The sequence below is a fragment of the Tauraco erythrolophus genome, chromosome 6 (assembly GCF_009769465.1).
Source record: "Tauraco erythrolophus isolate bTauEry1 chromosome 6, bTauEry1.pri, whole genome shotgun sequence".
NCBI lineage: Eukaryota > Metazoa > Chordata > Aves > Musophagiformes > Musophagidae > Tauraco > Tauraco erythrolophus.
Genome location: NC_141470.1, coordinates 70,225,451 through 70,250,368, shown reverse-complemented (window position 1 = coordinate 70,250,368; position 24,918 = coordinate 70,225,451). Strand labels below are relative to the sequence as shown.

At 43.3% G+C, this 24,918-nt stretch overlaps 1 protein-coding gene across 2 annotated transcripts in view; it reads right to left on the bottom strand.

Annotated features, from left to right (window-relative positions):
- DDHD1 (DDHD domain containing 1) overlaps window positions 1-24,918 on the bottom strand; it is a 71,205-nt gene that overhangs the window by 18,293 nt on the left and 27,994 nt on the right. For both annotated transcript variants that reach the window (XM_086613668.1, XM_086613669.1), the window contains exons 4-7: window positions 20,332-20,460; window positions 18,435-18,582; window positions 8,262-8,368; window positions 7,999-8,105 (exon numbers count right to left, since the gene is read on the bottom strand). In XM_086613668.1, the coding sequence (XP_086469794.1) occupies window positions 7,999-8,105; window positions 8,262-8,368; window positions 18,435-18,582; window positions 20,332-20,460 (491 nt within the window). The remainder of the gene's footprint in view (window positions 1-7,998; window positions 8,106-8,261; window positions 8,369-18,434; window positions 18,583-20,331; window positions 20,461-24,918) is intronic.

Sequence of the window (24,918 nt, the reverse complement as noted above, 5' to 3'; positions counted from 1 at the left end):
ATCTCCTGAGGCTTCTCCCACAGACTAAACAAGCTCAAATATCTCGCAAAAGAATAAACGTGGCAGTAGTTGATTGAGTCGATATTTTTTTTCCCCTGTGCAGCTGCTCCCGCAGACCCTGCTCTGACTGCTGCTCCGCTTGGTCGCCCACAACTCTTCCAGAAGGACCAGTGAAAGTCAGCATGATTACATGTTTGTTACTGAACAGATAGAATCATAGAATCATAGAATCGTTAGGGCTGGAAGGGACCTTCAAAGGTCATCTAGTCCAACCCCCCTGCAAGGAACAGGGATATCTCCAACTAGATCAGGTTGCTCAGGGCCTCATCCAACCGGGCCTTGAACGTCTCCAGGGATGGAGCATCCACCACCTCTCTGGGTAACCTGTTCCAGTGTTCTACAACTCTCATAGTAAAAAATTTTTTCCTAATATCCAACCTGAATCTACCTCCCTCTATTTTAAAACCATTACCCCTTGTCCTATCACAACTGGCCCTCCAGAACAGCCTCTCCCCATCTTTCTTGTAGGCCCCCTTGAGGTACTGGAAGACCGCTATAAGGTCACCCCGGAGCCTCCTCTTCTCCAGGCTGAACAGCCCCAACTCCTTCAGCCTGTATCAACCCACTGTATCAAAAGGAACACTTCCTATTTCTGCCCAAAAATTGCCATATCAAATCCCTTCCTCCCAGTCGACCTTTCTATCGCAGCATTAGTTCAGCATCAGCCTAAGGACGCTGTGATTGTTGAAAGAAAGGTAAAGAAAATCTTCTAGTGTTCCTGTTTTCTTCCCCTGAGAAGTCCTTCCTCCCTGTTCTCATTTTTAGGGAAAAATTTCCTGAGCGCCTTTCGCGGATGAATTTTTTTCAGCACAAAAGTTTAGTGCAAGATTAAAATGCTACAAGCCTTGTAGATGCACCACTGCAAATACCCCCAGACACCCAGAGAAATGAAATACAAATAAAGCAGGGCTTTGCGATGCCTGAAGCCTTTAACACAATGAAATTACCGAGACTGATTTTCTGGCCAGTAATAACCAGGCACATGAAGCACCTCGCAGCCCTCAGGCTGGGAGAGAGCCCTTACGTACTATCCAATAGTCCTTATGGACCATGGAATTAATTTTCAGACCTGCTCAATGCCAGCAGGAGCACAGACACTTGAGACACAGCTTTGATAGAGTTTGACAGAGAGGTATGCAAGCAATGGATGCTTTTCCTACGTGTTCTAGTCTGGTCCCGAAGGGTAACGGAGAGACTTGATTTCCAGCAGTCAAAGATCCCATTAAAACAGGGTGAATGGAGAGAAAAAAAACACCAGAAGACAACTGAGCAGATGCGGTACACTGTTGTTCCCCTCTGAAGCTCTTCTGGAAACATGTTTCATTTTTGCTTTATGGAAAGGAGATTGATTACTAGTTGCCTGAAGCTCCCTTTATTGGCTGAAGTTTTGCCAAGGAATCTCTCATGCTGGAAACTCAAGCCCTCAGGATCAAGTTGCTCAGGAGTCATCAGCTTCTATTCTGACAAACTGAGGTTAAACGCTCTATGCCCTTCACAAACCAAATCAAAGGCAGAGTAAGGACCATTCCTTACTCCACATGTTCACAGCCGGCCGGTGTGACAGTCGTGAAATTCGAAGGGAAGCAAAAAAACCCAGACTGTCGACCAAGGAATGAGTTGCTGGACCTGATCAGGCTCCAAAATCCCCTCTGCTTTCCAGTTACATGCCTGCTTGGGCATATGGCTTCCAAGAAGTCAAAAAATAACCGCCCATTCCACCCATTCAGGAATCCTGGTGGCGAGGGCATGTGTTTTATAAAGACAAGAGGGGAGTCTGAGTGAGATGAGACACGCCATTATCTCGGGCAGAAGAAGGAGCTGTGGGGAGGCTGGAAATAAGGGCAGAAGGATCATGTCTCTAATCTTGGGTACCAAGTAAGCCTGGACTGCTGGAACACGATGGGGAGCAAGTAACCGCGTAAGCAGTGAAGCATCCAGAGCTGTTGTCTGGCTCAGCAGAAGCCCTTTTGAACAGAACATGAACAGCATCCTGTGCTGAGCTTGAAAAAAAACCCAAACCTCTGAATCCCTGGCATCAGCACCCAAAACAGCTGTTCATTCCTCCTCTGATGCAAAAGAAGCCTTGGAAGACACCAGCGTAAACCAGCATGCCTGGTTCTTGCAAAGCAGAAGGAAGTCAGCTGTGCGTGGTGGAGAAACATCTCCTGGATCTACATCAAGGAGATCCCAGCAGGAGGAAGAACTTCTTCTAGTGGGCAGACTGCTGGGGTTGAAGGGGCTTTTCAGTGCATGCCAAAAGTTCCAGAGTAGAAAATCACATTTTCCCCTCAATATCCAGGAAATGAGGGTTTTTTTCAAGAAAACAAGGAGTACAAAACCCTTGGGCTGGCACCCTGAGCACAGGAGTACCGTGGAGCTTGCACTGCTCTTGCTCAATTCCTCAATGACTCGTTTGCTGCTAAAATTTGGATACAGCACTCCAGTCCCAAGCTCTTTGATCTGGCAGAGCCAACAAAACCACGTGCTCTCCTCTTGGGCTCTGGTGACTGTCCTCTTCTGGGACTGCTCTCAGGTCTGACCACCCCTTTGCTGCAACTTTTGGAGACCCTTTCTCTCTGCTGTCTCCATAGCCCCCCCACCCACTGGACAATCTTCTCACAGCTTGAAGCCCAAGAGGAAAAAAGAGAATAATAACAGGCAGCTACATATGAAAAGGGAGTGCAGGAAAACTGACCTCTGCACCCCTCCAGCCTGAATAGCATGACTGTTTTCTGTAGGCTTCGTGGGAAAGGAATTTTAAGGAGATGTGAGGAACAGCGAGTTTTGCAAGCAGCAACCCTCCGAATGTCAAGAGGACTTCAGGAGAAAGTGCAAACTTGTTTGAAATTCAGCAAGCAGGCAATAAGAAGGTGTGTGAGCCAACCGAAGGTAGAAGAAGGTCCTTAAAAGCCAACGAAAGAGCTGCAGCTCAAGGACAGATCATAAAAGACAACAAAAGCAAAGATAAGGAGTGTTTTGCTTGCTTCATGTGAACCAGAAGAATGTGCCAGCATGCAATGCAGAGATGGCGCGACCTCTGACCCTCCAGAACACAACAGTTGTCACGCTCCCTGACGGCATCGCTGACGGATGCCAGAAGAGTGTCACAACAACAGATGAGAGTCCAGAAGACAACTTAGCTGTGTGAACAGACAGGAAGGGCTGCGTGTCTCGGTGGCGTTACAGAAAAAGGTTCTGCAGATCTGCCCAGACTCGAGTCTCTCTCTCTTGGTACGTCTGTTTCTGTTGGAAAGCTGAGTCAAACCCACTTCTGACCGAGTCACTGGGTTCAAGACCAAGTTTAGGTTCAGGCAGACCCAGTAACCTTTCACTTTATAAAGTTGTGAATACGTTCAAGGACCATCAAGTGAATTAAGCAAGCCGTGAAAGAGCTGCCAAGCAGCTCCTCGACTACGAGGTTCAAAAGAATAAGCAAAACCAGTGTCGAAATAGTCTCAGTTAAAAATTTCCTGCTTCACATCCCTCTGGTTTTCCAACACAAACAAAGCAATTGCCTGTTCTTGCTGAAAGGAGGACGTTTCCATTGCAAAACCTTGTATCAAAGAGGGATGAAAGCTCTAGTAAAAGTTAACACTCATCCTGAATTTCAAGAGTGCAGTCATTAATTCCCCTTTGTAATACGTATCTAACAGCAAACCACCAAGCTGTTTCAAGGTGGACGGTGAAGTCTGGCCAAGGCAGCAATCCTAGGTTGGCTGCATCACACCACATTCCTTCTGGCCTCCCAAAGCCTGTATTGCACCTCCAACACTAAGCCCACAGTCACCATGTCCCAGATCCCAGCTTCTTTGTTTCCTGACCTCAGCTGGTAACCACCGTGTTCGGTATCCACCGTGTTTCCCTGCTCTTCAGCTGTGGCAGAAATAATCCATAAACATCTCCTACTAATCTGCTGAGAGTACTGCAATATCTGCACTAAATCTTCAGGGATCTTGCGATGACGGATGTAAATAACGTTCACCCTGTACTAAAGGCATTTTCTGCCAAGACATATATCAATAATTTACGGAATTACAATTAGACTGCAAGTAAGTACAGTGCAGATCAGTAAAATAAGCACTTAACAATATAATGAAGGTGGCAACACTGAATTCACCATGCATCAATTAGTCTTTTTCATCTCTGTTACAGCCATTTGTTATTAAAGAAATACGAAGCTGCAGTGGCACAGACGTGAAACGAGGTCACCCACTGAAGACACTAAACCCCCAGATTACGTTACCATCGATGGCCCCAGCAAGGTCAGAACGAAAACACAATGATTGATCATTTAGAAACACGCGTGTGTGCATCCAAATATCAATTTCTTGCTTTTCCTTATTATCTGTGTCATGTTTAAAGAGAGATTCTGTTCTACTCATCGTGGACCACTGCACAGACGAAGACAATTCACTCGCAGCCACACACAAAGACCACGGTTGAATCTGGTGGCTGCAGACACCCTCCAGACTGAACTTGGAGACCTGTCCGAGATGTTCATAGGGCTGTACTGAATTATTAACACGTGTCTGGTACCACATTACATGCCAGAAGCCAGAGACACCTTTTGGATAACCTCCTACTGTGCTGCAGAAGAAACAATAGTTGAAATCAGAGAAGGGGTGACCCACCACGCTCCCATAACGCTGAGCAGGGCCATCCCACTGAACCTGGAACAGCTCTCTGCTATCTCATGAGAAAGCTGATACAACAAGGCTTCTTCCCCCTGAAAGAAGACAGTGGCTACCCACTTGCAAATGCCTTAAGGAGTTGTTTAAAGAGCGGCCAAAAGCTTTAAAGAAGCAGTTACATTAATTCTAGATGTGGGGGGAAATCCTTGGAAGTAGAAAGAGAATTCATATGGAAGTACTGTTGAGTGTTGTTGAGTGAATAGTGGCTTTACTCTTCTCGAGGATGAACTCCCTGCACTGCTGAATTTATTTCACAGGGGCACAGCAATGTTTAATTAGCTCCTTTTGAGATGCTTTTAGGATTTCTGGAAGGAAATTTCATGAGGAGTGCCCAACAGAACCCAAAGAACCACGCCAGCATTATGAAGCGGCGAGCAGGAATGCTAATTCTGAGCAACGTGGAACCACGTGAATACTTGAAGACAAGGCTCATTTCTGAGCTGGAACAAGCACTCAGAGCAAAGTGCCACAAAACGGCTCCACAATGAACATGGGAAAAGTCCCAACTTTTTCCAGAAGAATGTGCAACTTGATACTATTGTGTTTAAATTATGCAAAGTTAGGTCACAGAAAATAAAATGGGGTAAGGAAGAGTAACCAAAAAAAAACCCCAAACCAATCCCAAATCAAAACAAGTCTCCTTTTGGTAGGTAAAGGCAAAATAAAAGGTGAAAAATATGCAAAAACTATTTAATGACTATGAGATTTACACAACTTCCAAGCAAACAAGCAGAATCAAACAGGAAGTCACATCCCTGAAATCTCACTGGCACAACATGAACTTTGTAGCTGAATGAACAACAAGAACCTACACCCCAAACATTTTGACTGCATCACCAAAGATGCAATTCAAAAACCTGTTCTTCAAGGTTTTAATGTTTCATTTGTAACAGCACTTTCTTTTTTTTTTTTTTTACAAACACTGGCAATTTAAATTGTTAAAGTTTGCTTTAACTTTAGAAACAACTTGAGAAAGTTGTAAGATTTATCATTGCAGCCTGAATAAGGTAAAGTATGATCAACTAGTTGCAAACATTTCAAGAAAATTCACCTGATTGAGTGACGAAAACAACTTAAGTCTTTTGTTATCATAGAATCCTAGAATGGTTTGGGTTGGAAGGGATCTCAAAGATCATCTAGTTCCAACCCCCCTGCCATGGGCAGGGACACCTTCCGCTACACCAGGTTGCTCAAAGCCTCATCCAACCTGGCCTTGAACACCTCCAGGGATGGGGCAGCCACAACTTCTCTGGGCAACCCGTTCCAGTGCCTCACCAGTCTCAGAGGGAAGAAGTTCTTCCTTATATCTAATCCAAATCCATCCTCTTTCAGTTTAAAGCCATTACCCCTTGTCCTATCACTACATGTCTTTGTCCAAAGTCCCTCTCCAGCTTTCTTGTAGGCCCCTTTAGGTACTGGAAGGCTACTGGAAGGTCTCCCCTCAGAGCCTTCTCTTCTCCGGGCTGAACAGCCCCAACTCTCTCAGCCTGTCTTCATAGCAGAGGTGCTCCAGCCCTCAGATCATCTTTGTGGCCTCCTCTGGACACACTCCAACAGCTCCATGTCCTTCTGATGCTGAGGACCCCAGAGCCGAATGTAGTACTGTGGGAGGGGTCTCACGAGAGCAGAGCAGAGGGGCAGAATCCCCTCCCTCGACCTGCTGCCCACGCTGCTTTGGATGCAGCCCAGGACACGGTTGGCTTTCTGGGCTTCCAGCGCACATTGACGGCTCATGTTGAGCTTCTCCTGAACCAACATCCCCAAGTCCTTTTCCTCAGGGCTGTTCTCAATCCATTCTCCACCCAGCCTGGACCTGTGCTTGAGATTGCCCCGACTCACATGCAGCACCTTGCACATCAGATCTAAGCACAGCCACAGCACACTCATTTTATTTGTCAACTCTCACACCTGAGGGATGGTGATATACCTGGAAAACTACAGTTCCACTGAGCAATGAATTAAATTTTTCATGCATTGTTGGCCAGCATGTCTGACCTTTACTTGCTAATCCATTTCCCGTAAGATGCCCACAGACATGCCAAATCTCTAATGCAATTTAAAAAAAGAAAAAAAAAAATCTATTTAAAAGCTGCCAGTGAAGTTTTCATCACTTGCCACAAAAGTTCATGCTGGCCTCAGTTCCACAACAGACAGAGAAACCTGATACACCAGGGGAGAACCCAGGAGCCCTGAACAATAAAATCTGCATTACTGAGCAACAAGCTTTCAGTGCACCTATTGCTAGTGGTGGAAGCTTAAAAGGCTCATAGCATCTCAGCACCACTGCTGCTAGCAGGAAAAGAAGTATTATCAGGTAGTTTAGGGTTTAAAATTATATTGCCAGTCTAAAGGACATACACATATCTAATTTTAATAAAAAGTAGCATCAAATCCACAGGTAAACTTCGAAAGCCTCTCTCCCCTGCCCCAGTCTAACCACAGAGCACCAGGGCTGCAAAAAGATTGCCATTAGTCTGTACATAATGTAGTCAATACAGAAAAAAATTAGAATTCCTATAGAAACTAATCCTAAAACACTCCTCCCAGGGGTTTTCCTGCTAGCGTGACACCGAAAGGATGCTTCTGGGGGGTGATGTGCTGTATGAATTTATATGCTACTTTTAGTAGCACATAAAACCAGTTACTCAAGGCTTTTCCCTTCTGATTAGTGGGGTCACTCTGCAGCTACACAGACCAAAGCAGACATGCACGTACACACGTGCGGCACGGTAAGACGGGAGCTTCCACTTCTGGAGCAGTCCCCTAACAAAGAGGTAACTGAGGGCTGTCTTGCTTTTCCTGCAAGGCAAGGGTACCCAAATGCATGACAACCGGCCCGGGCACGCGTACACATTCTGCCATCCCATCTGGCACAATCAAAATGACAAACACCCCCAGATTTTGCAAGAGGTAAGAACCACCTCAGCTCTGCGGATTCCCATTGCTCCGAATATGCAGGTGCATGAAAACACTGTAAAAACCTTTCCCATTTCTAAGCTGATACAGATCCCCTTTAGATCGCCGTTTCTGCTCCAAATGCAGATTTAAACCTACACTGGTCGTACTTTTTGTTGTTTCTCTATTCCTCTCACTCTTAAAACTCTGTATTTTGATTACTATGGATGACCACTACATACTTGCAAAGCGTTAGGGTCTCTCCGAAGGAAACTTCGCTTACATTCCTGAGTCCAGTTTGTCTCAGCCTCTACGCCCTGCTCTAGTAAAACTTAGATAAAACCACACTTACTTCATCTCTGTAAAGAGGACTTGTATAATACATGATATCCATCGCGCTGCTGTTCAGCATATCCCTTAAACCTCGTACTTTATCCGGAGTAATGGAGTCCACGGTGTCTGAAAAAAACCCAAACAAACAAAAAGAGACTTGAGTTACAGGCAGGAGAATGATAAAATCCAAACAAGGCACGTGCAGAGAACACGGCGTGAAACTTCTGGGAGCAATTTTGCAGACTGCAGCTACTGGAACAGTGAAAGAACCGAGTACTGTACCTCCATCGAGGGTAAGTTTTGATCTCCATTCAACCGGAAGAAATTCAACATGCGTTGCAAGATTGGAAAAATACTTTTCTTCTATTTTTCTTGCAGTATCTCGCATCCTATAAAACAGAAAAAAACCCAGATGTTCCTGTAAAGACTACCATTGGGGCCCTTATCAAATAAAGCCAACGCATCCAGTAACAACACAGTTCTTGCATTACTACTTTTCAAGTATGCAACACATGCTCACTAACACAGGTAATTACCTCACCTCCTGCTTTTGTTCTAAAGTACTTAAATTCTCATATAATGAAAAATTCTGCACGTTACACGCTCAAAAAAATATACTATGGGCTTAGCTTAAACCACTTAAATTCAATTGAAAGATATCTGTTAACTCTGGTGGGTTTGGGGTAGAATGTGATCCGAAAATCAAGAATTTTGCAACTGCCTTCAAATCCCAAATCCACTGAAATCAACCATTTAGACCAGTATGTAAGGAAAACGATTCAGTTATTTTAAACACAAAGAAAAACTATTTAAAATAGTGTTTGAAAAGTCAGAATTTTATTTTAATTTCGCATATCAAATGGGAAGGCTTAAGAGCTCTCAGGGAGAAATGGGGCCATTTATTAGCATTTCAACTTGCAGTAGCAGATGGACAGGCTAACTGCCCTCTTAAAAGACTTTTCATTTTTAAAGCATATCGGAAAATGAACATTGATGCACCTCTCAAGGGATGAGAGAAATTTAAATTTCAACGTATCTCTGACCCTCTCTGTTGTTTGGAGGAAAAGAGGAATAATAGTATGTTATAGTCTTTTTAAAATGCCACTTGTGTTGTGTGAAAGACCCATCAGTAAGAAATGAAAATCAGCATGAAATTATACAAGATAGTAAAAGATTCATGCGTTCTACCAAAAACATTCAGTAAAAAAACTGAGAAAGTGTTATATTTTCCTTTCTTTCCTTTACATGACTCTCGGGTCCCAATGGTATTAGCATCTTCGAAGACGAGCACGACAAACTAAACCCAACTGAGTTTCCAGCAGCTGGTTCCCCGTTCAAGCATCAGAAGGCTTTTTATTTCTGATACAACGCTCAGAGTGTCAACATGGGTGGGTTGTTTTTTGTTGTGTGTTTTTTTTTTTCTTCCTATTTTCAAAGCAAACCCCTTTTAATGATCACTACAACCACAGGCATGATGACATTCATCTGCCATCTGTACTTCTACCAGTCCAAACACAGTTTCGTAAGCTGGGACACTTTCCTTGACTACATTAACGCTCCCCCATTCTCCTTCCATAGAAATGAGCCACTTCAGCCTAAATCACTACCAACACCTGAGACAGTAATCGCTTAAGCTGCTCCATTTGATGAGCAAAATGCTGTCTGCACCAACACGGCGATCCCCTATAGACATCGTGGCCAAACTCCTGTCTTGAGGCTCAGCCCCCCTTAAAACAAAGTCTGTAGTCTTGCAGGTAGGCGCAAGAAGAAGTCAAGGGCTGCCCAAATCTCCTCTGCACGATTGCCACCAGAGGTGATGATACACATGAAAAGGAAAAAGTGTTGACAGAATTTGTTCTGAACCTCCCAGCGTAGCTGCTGCGTCGTTAGGATACAGCTCACTTGTGGGATTTAGGCTGAAGGCAGATATGTCCAGTGGAAAGAAATCCAGAGATGAATTCCAGCCTTCAGCTCCTGGGGGCTGCAGAGACACGTCATGGTGGCTTGGGGCAAAAACACCTTCTACGTTTTGACATCAGCCTGATGAGCTGCACAGCAAGAAACACATTTCACCGGGGAAGGGGTATGAAAGTCAGTGTCTTGCTGAAACGTTTTCTACAAAGATAATAACTTTTCTTTTTTAGCATGTTTTTCCCAGGAAAAGGAAGAGCACATTATGCTACTGAAAAAGCAGATGAATGACGTATCAAATTTTTGAAGCAGGCAGTCAAAACACTTTTCTGTAAGTGACACCGAAGGGAATGGGACAGGGAGAGGGGAAGGGACAGGGAGAGGGGAAGGGACAGGGACGAGGAGCATCCTTTACCAAACAGCCAAGGAATGCAACTAATCAGCATCTCTATTTTTAAAGCCTGGTTTGATTGTGCTCCTAATCTCCTAGTCTCCAGCCCAGGAGATGACAAAGGTTTAAGTAAAGCAGAACGTGCTTCCCTTGATGACAGAAAGAAAAAAACAATTCAGCACGAGTATCTGCTTAAATCAGGGTCGATGTAAGGCCTGAACTGACCCAGCCTTGCAAAGCACACAACCACCCTCCCCACCACCCCTCCAAGGACACTGATTTGGGAGCCCGACTTCAGCCCCACGGAACTTCTAGATAAAAATTCAGTAAATACATTAACATTCCTAGAGTCCCTGAATAACCAAAAGAAGAGAGAAACACACCTGTCTGAACAAAATCAGATGATCACCAGCACAAGGAAACATAGGGACCTAAAATCTAAAGGGATATTCTTTGGAAATGCTAACAATTCTTTGGTATTGCCAAGTCAGCTTTACTTTCTCTGCGTGGCCAGCTAAGAAGAACTCAGAAACAGTAAGTTCAGCAGGAAACCAGCCAAGCAGCAAGCTAAAGCTGCTGGGCTTAAAAGCAGTAAAAGCACAGAAATGTTGTATGAATAAAGCACAGAATTGTACACAGCGACAATAACTAAGTGAAGGAACCAGTAAATAACCTGGCCCTAAATAGTGCAGGAAAAACCACCCAAATTATTTACACTTCAATAGCAGCTGTAAATATTGCGCAGAAATAGCTATTAGAGCATCTTCAAACAGGACAGCTACAGGGTTTCTTCCTGATCAAAAGGGTCCAAGTCTTACTAAAGCTATTCACAGGCAAACTGACACAGAGGATTTTTCCTTTTTTTTTAACTGAAAGTCTCCTTTCTAAAGCTAGATATACGAGTTTGGGAAACACAGTGCAGCCTAGCAGTTCTGCCAAAACTTTTGGGAAAAGCTTCAAGCCTCCCCTCCTAAAAGCGTGCCAGCTCTGTGTCCTTATCCAAAATTTTCTGAAATGCGAAAACTTAATTTTACTCGGATCTTGCGGGTTCCCCCCACGTCAGCTGAGGTTGTCCAGACATGGTCCAGCCTCCAGCAGAATAGTCCCAAACTTCTGCTAGAATGGATTACGGCCAAACATTCAAAAGTAGAATCTACAACTACATTGTTACAAAAACATCTTATTTTTTCTCGCCTCCCACTAAACTTTCTGAGGTTGCCAGCCAAATTCTGTCAGAGGTGCAACGATTCCCTCTCTCGTTATTTTTCAGCCCAATCTCCAGAGCACAAGAACAACAGAGGCATTAAAACACACCAGCAGAACAATTCCCAGCACAACGCATCTCATTTGCGGCAAATGGCACTATTCAACAGCTCCCACTGATTTTCATCAACGATTTTATATTGGAAATTCTAATTAAAATTGTAGTGTAATTGCTGAGCAACGTGACTGCACTCACGTGCAAAACCCCAGAATATACACCTGCTACACACATGCTTATGTGTTCTGCTATAAAGTCTTTTTTTCCCCTCCCTTCTATAAAGTCTTTTTTTCCCCTCCCTTCTTCTGGCTTTTTTTAAATAAATATTTTGAGCTATTTTATTAGATGGCAAGTCCCTCTGCTCACTTGCTAAATTAACACCAACTGAAGTAATAAATCCTCATTTAAACAGGCAGAGAATTAGTCTCCTTTCCATTACAAATGGATGTTGAAATAGTGACCCCAGAGCAACAATTACTTAAATCTATACATCAAAACACAGGGTAATAACTACAATTTATTATTTTTCTAAGGAAAAAAAAAAAATCACTCGGATGCAGATGCAACACATACCTTAGAAAGCATTTTGACATATTGCTCTTCTCCATGCAAGAAGTAATGGTCTGAAAGTAGATACTTTGAGACTCATCATAAATAAAACGTGCTTGGCTGCCTTTCTCTGATTAAAATAATAAATAATAAACCCAGATTTTCACAGGTATGCGTCCTTGCTTAAGCAGGTATATATTCCAGAGATATATTAACAAAATTGCAATTATTGCTGTGTTACGCTACTGATTTTAATCTTGGGGAGCACTCACAATTACTACATTAAAAACTGGAGAGCTACAAACAAGTGAGCTTCAGCTAGTTCACAAATTTTATAAAATGACCTTGATAGCTCGTAACAGAGCAAAATGCCTGAAGGCTTGAAGATTTTATTCCCAAGTCATCTTTGCAGACTCTCTTCAGTCAGATGATCCATAGCCAAGAAAAAGGGAATAGACTTTAACTTCAAAAGCTTTACACCAGCCAACATCCTACTCTGAACTCTGGATTTAAGAGATAGTCCGATGGGATGTCCCAACAAAAAAAATACACCTTAGTGTCTCACTACTGCCTGCAAAACTGTGTGGATCCGTTCCTGGTTTTTGGTCACACAAGTGGTAAATTATGGTCTAAAGCATCCCCCAACTGCTTCCACCACCCTGGAGTTCCCTCAAGCGGAGGGCAGCGCTCGCTGCCTCTTTGAGGAAATAATACCACGAGTTATTGAGGAAACTCGGGGCTGGCTCGAGCTAAATTGGGTAAGTTGAAGTGAGAGTAGCCGGCATGAGTAATAAAAATTGAGATCCGCTCAAGCCAGAGGAGGTGAAAGGGAGATTGTTTTCAAAAGCTTAGCTACACCACAGAAATGCAAACTCAAGTCTTACTCTAGGCAGATTTCAAAGAGCAACCGCAAGACACCAAGTCATCTTCTGCCACTCTTCTTCAGGCATTCATCTGCTCTCAGCCCAGCCCCATTAACACCACTGCTCTGGGACATACGCAGACTTGTTTTACTTCCAAAGAAAGATGGAAATTCCAGGATGCAACCAAAGTAAGCACGATCGTGACTCATACTTCATCCTTTTCAAGAATAACGGGACTCTGCATGACCAAAGGAACTCAAGTTGCTCGCTTAGTTGACTATGGGATCCCTGAGACAAGCCTGTGGAGATCCAGGCGCTCCAAGTGCAAGCGCCTCCCTCTCCAGCACGGCTTTCCAAACGGTGGCAAGGTTGACCTTCAGGGAGATGCTGGCTTTGGCATCAGGCATTCCCTGTCCCCATTGTTGTTCCCTGCCTCCTCGCCACTCACTCCCATCTTCCAGACAGGGTGCCAGTTTTTTCGGACCAACTGCAGTGATCCAGTTTATGACGAGACTGTACAGACAGTCGTACTGGTGTGGGCAGGGAAAGGGCAGTACCAGGCAGAAACAAGGCCTGGGGGAAGGACGGGGACAAGAACAGATCCAGAGATACCTGTATGTCCTGAACAGGCTATTACGGCTGCCGCCCAACACGCAGTCATGCGTTAGATAATTAATAAATGCACACAAAACGAGCTCTTACAGGAGTATTTAATGCCCTGACTATCACCTTTTACCTCTTGGGCTGAACTTCTCATTCAACTTGCAAGACAAGCTCAGGTTGAAACCTGCAAGACAATTTTTACCATTCAGATACTCAATTTCAGAATTATTACCAGCACCAAAGAGTGGAAAACAAGCACGCAATATGTATCTGATGTAATGTGAGCATTTAAATGGAAAATAAGCAAACCAACCAAATATTCGGAAAGCTAAAAATGATTGGAAAAATCTTACAGGAAACAATGATTTAAGATTCCAACAGCGCATATTTAATGGCCTGAGAGGCTCTGTGCTCTGTAAGGGCTTGCATACCAGTGGAAATTCACCAAAATAGCTATTGTGAAGTAATTATTATAATGATAATTCACAACTAAAATGCTTTCTAATTGGACTTGCAATAAAAAACGTAATTGGTGATTATGGAACACCAAGATGATGATGCTTGTGCAGACAGCAGTTTTTGTGCTACAGGCAAATATAATTTTCGAATCAAAGCAGGAGATTCAGACAGATACCAGCTTTGGGGTAAGAGCAGCCAAGAAGCCTCACAACATTACAGCTATTATGGAAATACACAGAAGAGTTACTCCATTCAATTTTCAAGCACAGGAGCTGATGAAATTTAGAGGGCCAGTCTAAAGGTCCGACCTTTACCTAGGTCAGGTAAAACAATAAGATTTTTTAAAAGGAGATTGGAAATATGGATAGTAGCATTCTTAAATTCTATTTAATATGTGTAAGGATACTGCGTCCCCCCAATCTAGAAGCACAAATTCAAGAAAATCAGAGATTACGCTTCAGTGAAAAAATATTCTAAATAGCAATATGAAAGTGTATACAGTAAAATAAAAGGATCTCAAATGTTTTTGTTATTTTTTTTTAAAGTTAACATTGTACCTTACCTGAAACCTGACACTACACCTGGTGGCAAATAAAAACCCCTCCAATTAAGTACCTTATGTCATAACATCTTAGTTTCTATTAAACGGAAATAATAGAATATTTGGCAGGGGGTTGGAACTAGATGATCTTTGAGGTCTCTTCCAACCCTAACCATTCTATGATAAATATCCTATCTTCTTCCTTAACCAATCATTCCTATGCTACTGAAGCAGCTCATAGCACATTATCCTGTTCACGTTAGGTCAGCTAAATCACTGTTCCAGTCTGGAGGAGGTACTGCCTCTTCCCAGACGGGTTCTGCGGTTAATATCAGCCCTGGCAGGAGCAGCTTGTTGTACCAGCTGCCGTGCCACATTTCGATAATAAATGTGTTTAACTACGCTGTGAAGAAACAAAATCATGTCACATCTACCACAGACCTGTTCATTCAAGCATCGATAAAATGCACCTTCTCCATTTACCTACTCACAGGACACCCTGCGACCACAGCGTCTAACCACGTTAATGACTAGATTGAACTCCATGCCTTAATGAAATTAGTGCATATAATTTGAAATTACCCTGGAAGAAGAGTTCTGGTTTCACCTCTGTAACCACCAGGATCTGCCTAATGAGGCAGATGCATCACACGAGCTGCATCAATTTCTTCTCGAGGCGGTAACCTGAGGACAGAGCATCTCAAATGAGCTCTGGTAAGGTCTCTCGCTGGCCTGGGTTACAGAGAGGGTATTCCATTTCTGTGCTATAAGCTGTATTTTTGCACTTTTCTTTCTTTTTCTTTCTTTTAAGAACACTTGTTCAAGTGAGGCTACGTTTTTGTGCTACGACCTGAAGTGTTGCTCTCACACAGGTTGGATTTTTTTTTTTTTTTGTCTTTGCCACGTACATTTATTATTGCTTCTTTTGAGTTCATTCTACTCTGAGATAAAACTTTTGTATTTATTTATAGAATCATAGAATCACAGAATGGTTTGGGTTGGAAGGGACCTTCAAGATCATCCAGTTCCAACCCCTCTGCCATGGGCAGGGACACCCTCCACTACACCAGGTGGCTCAAAGCCTCATCCAACCTGGCTTTGAACACTTCCAGGAATGAGGCAGCCACAACTTCTCTGGGCAACCTGTTCCAGTGTTTCACCACCCCTCATTGTAAAAAACTTCTTCCTTATATCTCATCTAAATCTACCCTCTTTCAGTTCAAAGTCCTTCAAAGCTGCTTGCAGCCCAAGACAATGATGGCTGAGGGCTGATGGTGCCTTCTACATCTGCTGGTGGCACTCAGCTATGGAGGAGGGAAGAAAGGAGTGGTGACACCAATGGGCAGACTGATGGCTTAAGTTACAGGTTTAGCATGGCTGCAACTACAGGTTTCCTACTAAAGAACACGCATTTAAAAGGAAAAAAAAAAAAAACCACTAAAGTCTTTTCTCCTTATCTTCTACTTTAAAGTGTGAATGGTCAAAAAATATTTCTCCTTATCCATCTTATCAATTTTCAAAACGCAGCATTTGACTCTCTGCGTTCCCAATGCAAAAGAATGTGAAAAAAGTAAAATACACACATATATCACGGATGAAGGTGCTAACAGAAAGCGCTAGTATGGCTAGTGAGAGCTGCCATTGTGTTGGCCTGGCAGACACATCTTCTGAAAATCTCTTCCTAGAACATATGGGGTGTTCCTCACTGATTAAGTTTTAAGCTACAAAAAAGAAAAGAAAAGAAAAAAAGATACTTCAATCTAAAATGATGCTTTCATTTGCAGATTTTGTACACAATATGCAATTTATGCATTTTAATTAGCATTTTAAAAGACCATGCAATACTGTCTAATATTCATTGAGGATATGAGCGAGATTTACTGAAGCACAAAAAGTCTTGTTTCCCTTTTAGATAAAGGATTTCACATAATGGGCTGGCAATTAAAGCAAGACTTATGGAATGAACGCCTACACACTGTGTCCTGAGCTGAAGTTAATGCATCCATACAACCCCTGTATGTATGTTCAATGGAAAATGGGGTAGGCAGAAAAACCTTAACGATCCCAAGGTGAAAGTTTTATTTCCCGTCACTGTAAACCCAGCAACTTATATTTAGGGTATTTGCGTTTCCAGTGTAATTGCATCCTACAAAATTTTAAGTTTTTACATTTATTGCGGTGACTAACTTCAGCTTTTTGTCAAGGGCTGTGGATCCTTTTCTCTTTGGTTTTGACTGTTTGCTCTTAAAGAACACGAACAAAAAGAGCAGGGAAGTGCCAGAACAAGGGGAGTAGGGAGCAGCAGGTTGTTGCTTTGAGATGACAAACGACACAGCGGTGAAATCAAGAGGTCTACTCTCCCACACCAGAGGACACTAGAGTGGAACAATGAGCTGAACAAACACAAGAGCCCGCTGACATGATGGATCACACCACAGCGACGGCACACAGGCACTGATCCACGTTGCCGTTCGGGATTTAAAGGGAGGTTCACAAAGCTCTTATCACGAGACCAGCAGTCCCAGCTCTACACGCACTTTCACAGGGTATGTCACTATTTCTGTCAGCTTCAATGGAACGTGGAACTATCTGGGACACACATTCTAAACCATCTGCACAACACAGATCTGCAGTTAACACTTTTTTAGCCTCTTCTTTCAGTGAACGAAGCATTGCTTAACATCACCTTGTCCCTCACGATGCTGCCATCAAGACTTTACAATTTCTTCTAATACTAGAAAAAAATCTTTCCAGGGATTCTCAATAGCTCAGGAGTTTCTCTTCCCATTCACCTGCACCCTAAGCGGCCTTCTGAATTAGCTCAGATGTCAAATCAAAAAGCATTTGCAAATCAGTCTTCACAAAGGACATTCAATGAAAGATCCGGTCAGCTTTCAATCATGTTTTACTTTTTATCAGGCATCTATGCACAGAGTTTGATGAGCAGACACACAGCAATAGCTTCCAACTACATGAAATAACTCTGTCCTGCTAGAAACACCAACATTCCCACTAGTTCCTCACTTCCCCTCTCTTACCGCTATGAACTTCACTTGTCCACTATTCTGACAACCAGCAGCAATGATGGAATCATAGAATCACAGAATGGTTTGGGTTGGAACGGACCTTCAAGATCATCCAGTTCCCACCTCCCTGCCATGGGCAGGGACACCTTCCACTACACCAGGTTGCCCAAAGCCTCATCCAACCTGGCCTTGAACACTTCCAGGGATGGGGCAGCCACAACTTCTCTGGGCAACCTGTTCCAGTGCCTCGCCACCCTCAGAGTGAAAAATTTCTTCCTTATATCCAATCTAAATCTCCCCTCTTTCAGTTTAAAACCATCGCCCCTTGTCCTATCACTACATGCCCTTGTAAAAAGTCCCTCTCCAGCTTTCCTGTAGGCCCCCTTTAAGTACTGGAAGGCTGCAATAATATCACCCCGGAGCCTTCTCTTCTCCAGGCTGAACAACCCCAACTCTCTCAGCCTGTCTTCATAGGTGAGGTGCTCCAGCCCTCGGAGACTCCCCTTGATTTTGATCAAATGAAAAAAGTCTCTTCCCACTTAGCAAAGTCACTGACCACAGCTGCTAGAAATTCACGGGCCAGTTCCCTAAAAGTCACAAGTGTTAGTCATAAAACCAGAATATATCTTTGCTCTTCCTGCTCTTCTGGCTTGCAGCTGCCCTCGCTAAGTCCATACATCCGAATTAATATATAAAGTGGTGTACCCATAATATATAGACTAATGACTCAGGAGAAAAGGAAAAAGAAAACAGGAAGAGATACATCTTAAACTGAAGGGTCTGCTGTCGTTTATAATGTCAGCCTTATATTCAGGCTAGAGTTGGTACTGCAAATATTTCGAAGCACTCACATAGCTGTATTTTTGATGATCCTTCCTTGGTCCATTTTCTGCCCAATACCATGCACAACAAACACAATGTGACTAGTTTGTGGTGGCTTGTCTTCTAACGTAGCTTCTTCTACATAGCCTCTATGTAGCCTTGTCCCACTACTTGAAGCTGTAGAAAAAACATCCTAGATCAGTTACATTCTACGAAGTGCAATGGTCTTACATGCTGACAGAAGCTCGACTTGTCTCAGACCAATACATTCAATTATTTTGAAAATGAGATTATACAGAAAGGAACAGCATGTATTTTTAAATATCTGCAAGTTTAAACTCCTGAGAGATTTGAGCAACTAAGTGACATTAATTGTATCAATGTATTAACAGCCCATTTCTACTGTAAAGATAACTCATTTCAGAGATGTTTAGAAAAACAACTTTTTAGAAAACAGTTGTATGATTGTCCATCCACTTTTACAACACAATACCCTTCTTCTGTGTGTCTCAATCATTAAACCTCCTTATATCTCCACCTTACTTCCAGAGCATGGAAGGATCACGGAAACGATCCAGCCATGAAATCGATGACCATCATCGTTCTTTCTCTGGTCCAGTTGAAAAACTTTACAATTTCTCATTTTGATGGGGAAAACCTATGTTTTATTTCAAGCCGATCCAACATCTCACCTCCCCGACTCGTTCTCCAGTTCAGTGGCCAAACTAAAAATCGATTCCCCAGGGCAAATGTGGGTATTTTCTCAGTGTCCCGCAGATGGCTCGAGAGAAACCCACTGGCACAACGTGTCTCCATCTCCCTCTAGTGACAGCCCCACAGAGGACCGCAGCCTTGTGCCAGGGCCAGCAACCCCTCCGGATGGCCACGAAGAGGAAGGCAGCACCCTTCTCCGCCACCAAAAAATGAAACAACTCGTTTTGTTTTTAAAGAGGGGGAAAACACTACAAAACTGCTGAGGGCAGTTTTTACACACGACAGGTTTCGCTTACCGAGTGGGCTTTTATTTGATATTTCTCCTCTCCAAACCATTTAGGATAGATCTTACTTATTATTTATGATACACTATCCAAATCATGTTCTGGCTACAGAATATTTTATTTCTTCTGGAACTGAAGTATTGAATTTTAAGTAATATTTGCCAAAAATTAATAAGTATCCACCCAAGAATCCCGTGGGGTAAGAGGGCATTAATTACAGGACAGAGACATGGAGATTAAAGCCAAACCTATTACCCCATCTTGTCTCTTTAGAAACCAAGGAACAAAACAGATGCATATGTTCTTGGTTTTGCAGTTGTCCAGCAGTGCACAGGAGCACCACGACAGAGAGGACAAGTTCCAGTTTTCTAGGTGGGCAATAATCTGCCTTTTGCTTGAGAGACACCATCCTCTCGTCCAACCATCTCAGCTTTATGACTGGTAGTTTTGAGCTTAAATGAGCCTGGATTCCTACTGGAAACAATTTCTGTCTCAATTGTCACCCCTCCCCTCAGCTCATACACCTGTTTAACAAACAGAAAAAAAGGCGAGAGGTGGTGAGAGGAGCAGGTATGATCACGTATTTCTGAATTGCATCACAGGATGCAAGTACACAGAGGTAAAGTTAAGGTTGCAAAGGGAACTGTAATTCTTATATTGTAGCTGCTAGACCCTGCCACTGTAATATTTTCACATACTTACTATGTAATGCTAACTGCTGCACCCCAAATAATAATAAAATATGTAATAAAAATCAGTCCTAGTCTATTCACTCTTCTGTAATACACTCTTCTGTAAAAACTGCAATGGCCAACGTGGGCTAGTCACATATTAAAACGTCAAACTTGAAACCTCCCTCCAGCATCAAAGCAACAAACTTAAAATACTGGTATTTACAATATTCTTTACAAACTCTGAGAAATATTACCTTTGGAAAACCCCAACTTTTGTGTAACAGTTCTTGCAATTTTAGATGTTGTTGCATCACTGTAAAGATACACTTCATCCACACTGTGCCAGTCCACATGGTTGCGACTCAACTTTAGACTATGAATAGCTGCAGCAAAAAGGAACAACATTTAATTTAGATGGGTAAGAGGGAAAAAAAAGCCTCTTCAAACAGAGAGAGAGAGAGAGAGAGAGAGAGAAGGATAATTTACATACAGGTTAAAATCTAGAGCTCCTTTATACCTAAATCCGTATTACTTCTTACCTTGAAAAGTTTTTACATTTAGGATTAACCTGACCAGGACAAGCAGCAGTTTGGAGACCACTTCTGAGGACATTTCATATCGTTCTCCTCCCACCCTCATTTTGGGATGGCAGGTTTCCAAAATACTCCCTTAGCTGAAAACAAAATATGGGGGTGGGTGGGCAGGGTAAAGCATCCCGAAATATTGCAGGTTGGTGTGATGACCAGGTGGCTGCCCCGTGCACTCTCATCAGTAGAAAAAGGGCAATTTCACTCCCGTTTTCACTGTCCTGTGTCCATACAGTGAGATCCCTGGCTCTGACTGCACTCCGCAGTGCCTTTCCAGGCTCTATTACTCGAAGGCTCCATTGCGTTTCTGTCCTTTCAGAAATATCTAGGAGCTGGAAACGCAGTTCAATGAGAAAGCCTCTGAATGAGTCATTTCTGGCACAGAACTGAACCTAGCTCTTTCGAAAGCCACTAAGAGCTGCGGTGGTTTTTGTGCCGTTATTGTGTTTTCCAGATTTGGAACCGATGGAGCTCTGGGACCCGCTCTGCCTGACTGTGGGTGTTAAGCACAGCAGGCACGACACAACGGCTCTAACGAAAATAGTCTCTCATCTAAGTCTCAAGACTTAGATTAGTCGCTCATCCAAGGCTCGGAGTTTGCATGAGCAAAGCTTTATCACAGCTGTATCGCTAATAATTCAGATTTCACCTAAGTATGGAAATCTGCTGCTTAGGTCTCATCTAATGTGAGATACGCAACATTCGGAGACCTGACAACAGTCATAGCCCTGTGGCAAAAAAAAAAAAGTGTTACTTAGCTGTCATTGGTCTTGCTAAAAAGCACAAAGTCATGGAAGACACCCAGAGGGGTTGTTTTGGGTTTGTCTGTTGTTTTTTTTTTCCATAACAAGCGCAGCTCTAACCTGTCCCCTACCTGAAGCCACTCAAATGAATTTTTTATACTCTTCTAAAAACATTCTGAGAAAGCCTGGCCCATCACAATTTCATATTTTAACCCCGCTACAGCACGAACCAGCCGTGTAGAGCTAGATGTCGTGACCTTTCTCCTGGAGTATTTTTTGTTTCTTTGCCAAGGCAGATAGACCTGACATAGTCTGATGAAAAATGAAATGAAGTCTGTAAGAAAACAAGGGGATTAGGAAAGGATCACCCCTTCTGCTACAGTAAACAACCGATTCACAAAAAATAACCCGAACTATGTTGCTGTTTTACACTGACAGAGCAAGAACAGGAAAGGAGTAAGCCTGACTTTGAGGGTACACATGTCAGCTCAGGGTAATGACTGGCCAGAGCAAGAAGCAACCTAGTGAGAACTCAACAAATGTGCAAACTGATTGTTCATAAACGTCCTTGCAGGTGCAGAGATGAAGTCATGTCCAGAAATCTCAGTTTAGAGCTGGAGCAGGAAAGGAAATTCCCAGCAAGACTTCCTCCTTCAGACTTGGAGACAGTGCAACACTGGCTGTGATGTCCAGAGACAGGCATGTAGTCTAGTGGCAAAGACAAGGGACCTCCTTGCAGATGTCTCTGCAATCTCCTCCTTTCTCAATTCCATGACCTATGTAGACTTTTCATGCATTGTCTAGCAGGTCTGTAAGAGCTGTTCCATCTGCATTCTGTAAAATCCCTCTCAGACGACGCTCCTGGGGAAGCTGACAGAGGAGGGCTGGATGCTTGATGCCTTTGGAGAGCGTTGTGCTCAATGTCCAAAGCATGCAGGGGAAGAGACGGCGAGGTTGAGCCACTTATTGCCACTGGAAAAACAGCAGTTTGGGGAGGAACGATCCTCAAACTCTGGAATCAAGTCCAGCCTCTCTATTGGAAAGAATATAGAGAAAGAAGTAGGTTTTCCCTACCCTGCCTGAATTATTCTCACTTGGGAAGAACGAATTCCTAACTTTTACTCTTCCAGTGTTCTTCAAAAACACCTATGTTGAAGGACACATCAAAATCAAATACCAGACATGCAAGCACACAGGAACTGCTAACGAAATATCCAACACTATTTCTCTGCATGTTTAGTAATGTCTTCAGAAGGGAATCTGAAAAATTTGGTCTGCTGCTAAGACAAGCACCACACCAAACTACCAGCGACTTCTAGTAGGACCGTACTTCCTTGTCTCTTGACAACAGAGTAACTTACCTCTCTGAGATGTGTTGTTAATGTACATGCTGCATTCGAGCTCAGATATATTTTTACAGCACTTAGAGTATGAGTATACCCCCCTCCTTTCTACCCAGCATCCACAATGAAGGAAAAAAAAGAAAAAAGTGTTTGTTTGTTCTTGCTTCTCAGTTTTCTTTCAACCACAAAGTGTCAAGAGTTCTTAGGGAAGTGGCAGGATCCAGAACACGCACACAGACAACGCTTTTCAGAGAATCTACCAATTTGCCCGTAAGATGACAAATTTTGCAATTTGAATCGACATATTTACCTTTTATTTTGCATCTCCCAATAAATTTTGTTTACCAACACATGCACTGCTTTGCATTTGAGTGCCTGTCCATGTGCATGCTCCAGAGCAAAGTCTAAACCAGAAGCAGAGAGGCTCAATCCCTGAAAAACAGTGGCTGCAGGACATTTCACAGGCACCATCCACTCCAGTGCAGTATTTTGGATTAGTTTAGATGACGCTTCCAGGGTGTCTGTCTTACCAACCATGATGTTCATTTAAAAGGCAACTAGAGTCATATGGGTCAAAACCAACCAAGCTGGGTGCTCCACCTTGGTACTTGGTTTTGAAATCCCATAGAATGCACTGTTTAAAAACCCTGCCTGTGGATCGATGCATTCATTCCTCAGACCAACCCACCCTCTAACTGAGGTGGGGTGAGATTTTTGTCTTCCCTTTTAAAATGTATATAAACATTGGGATATCTGTTCATCTTCAGACTCTGGTTGTGATGTCCATCAGTGGAACAAAAATCCCCTAATAAGGGAAAAATCTATCACCCTGAGCTCCAGGCCCTCTTGGTGTGCAAGATTACCCCTTGAAAACAAGAGTGACACCTCGCTTGATGACCATGGTTGTGTGCTCTCTGTCCTTACGTAAGCATCTGTCCCAGTGATGACAATGTCTGGGGAGAGGAAAATGGTACACCCTTGCAGATTTGCACTGATTTGCACAAAATCCAGAGATTTTGTACTCAGAAACCCAACTGAGGGAAGAGCTGCCTGGCTGAGATCAGTCACAGGGATAAGTGATTTACAAGCCATCATAGAATGGTTTGGATTGGAAGGGACATTGAAGACCATCTAGTTCCAACCCCCCTGCCATGGGCAGGGGCATCTTCCACTACATCAGGCTGCTCAAAGCCTCGTCCAACCTGGCCTTGAACACTTCCAGGGACGGGGCATCCACAACTTCTCTGGGCAACCTGATCCACTGTCTCAGCTCTTCATGAGGGCCAACATCAAGGACTGTGAAGAGATTCTCAAGACTCAAAAGCCCAACCAAAAGGAGCTTCTGCTGCTCACAGTCTGTTGGTGTATTAATTTTGAGGCAGGTAACAAAAAAAAGTGTCTTTGGAAAGGATCTGACAGCAGTCTGAAAATAAACATCTTAAAAAAAAAATCAAAATATGCAAACTGTGCTCTCCAGGTATGGGATAACAAGGGCTGTCATCGCCGTTTTGAAATTGAACACGAGGAAGAGAAAGTTCTGTCTTCCTGAAGATGATGAGATAACATGATTTACATTCTCTTTTCAGAATAAACAGTGCCTGTTCTATAAACCTCTTGCATGCTGCAGAGCTGATCAAACTGACAACTCGACAGCTGTTCATACCAGGAGATGTCAAGAAGTCACCAAGGCTGGGGAAGCAAAGCTGCAGAATTCAGATTAGGCAGTGGGTATGGCACAGGGGAATGCTCTTTGTGTTCGTTCCTCTGCCTTCGGGGTCCTTCAGGAGCATGCCTTCTACGCTTGTGGATTCTCTCCAGGGCACCACACTAGGAAGTTGCTGAGCTTCACCAAGATCTGGCTGTGGCTACGGCATCTCTGAACGGCAGGCACAGAAGATGAAGGGTCTCCCATAAAACCATGGGACAGGAGTCTCCCTCTGGACCAGACTTCTCGCAGCTTTGTTTTCACACAAACTACTTCTCTGACACTGACAACACGCACAGCTTGCTTAGCGGGCATCTCCGTAGGTGCATCTTCCCCAGTTGCAGAAAGCCCTAGGTATTCTGCACACTCTGAAGTTTTCTAGCTTGAGAGTGAAGGCCAAGCCCATGGAAACGAGACCAAATTTTGGGTTCCTTTATAGCTAGAAACTAGAAACATTTTTCAG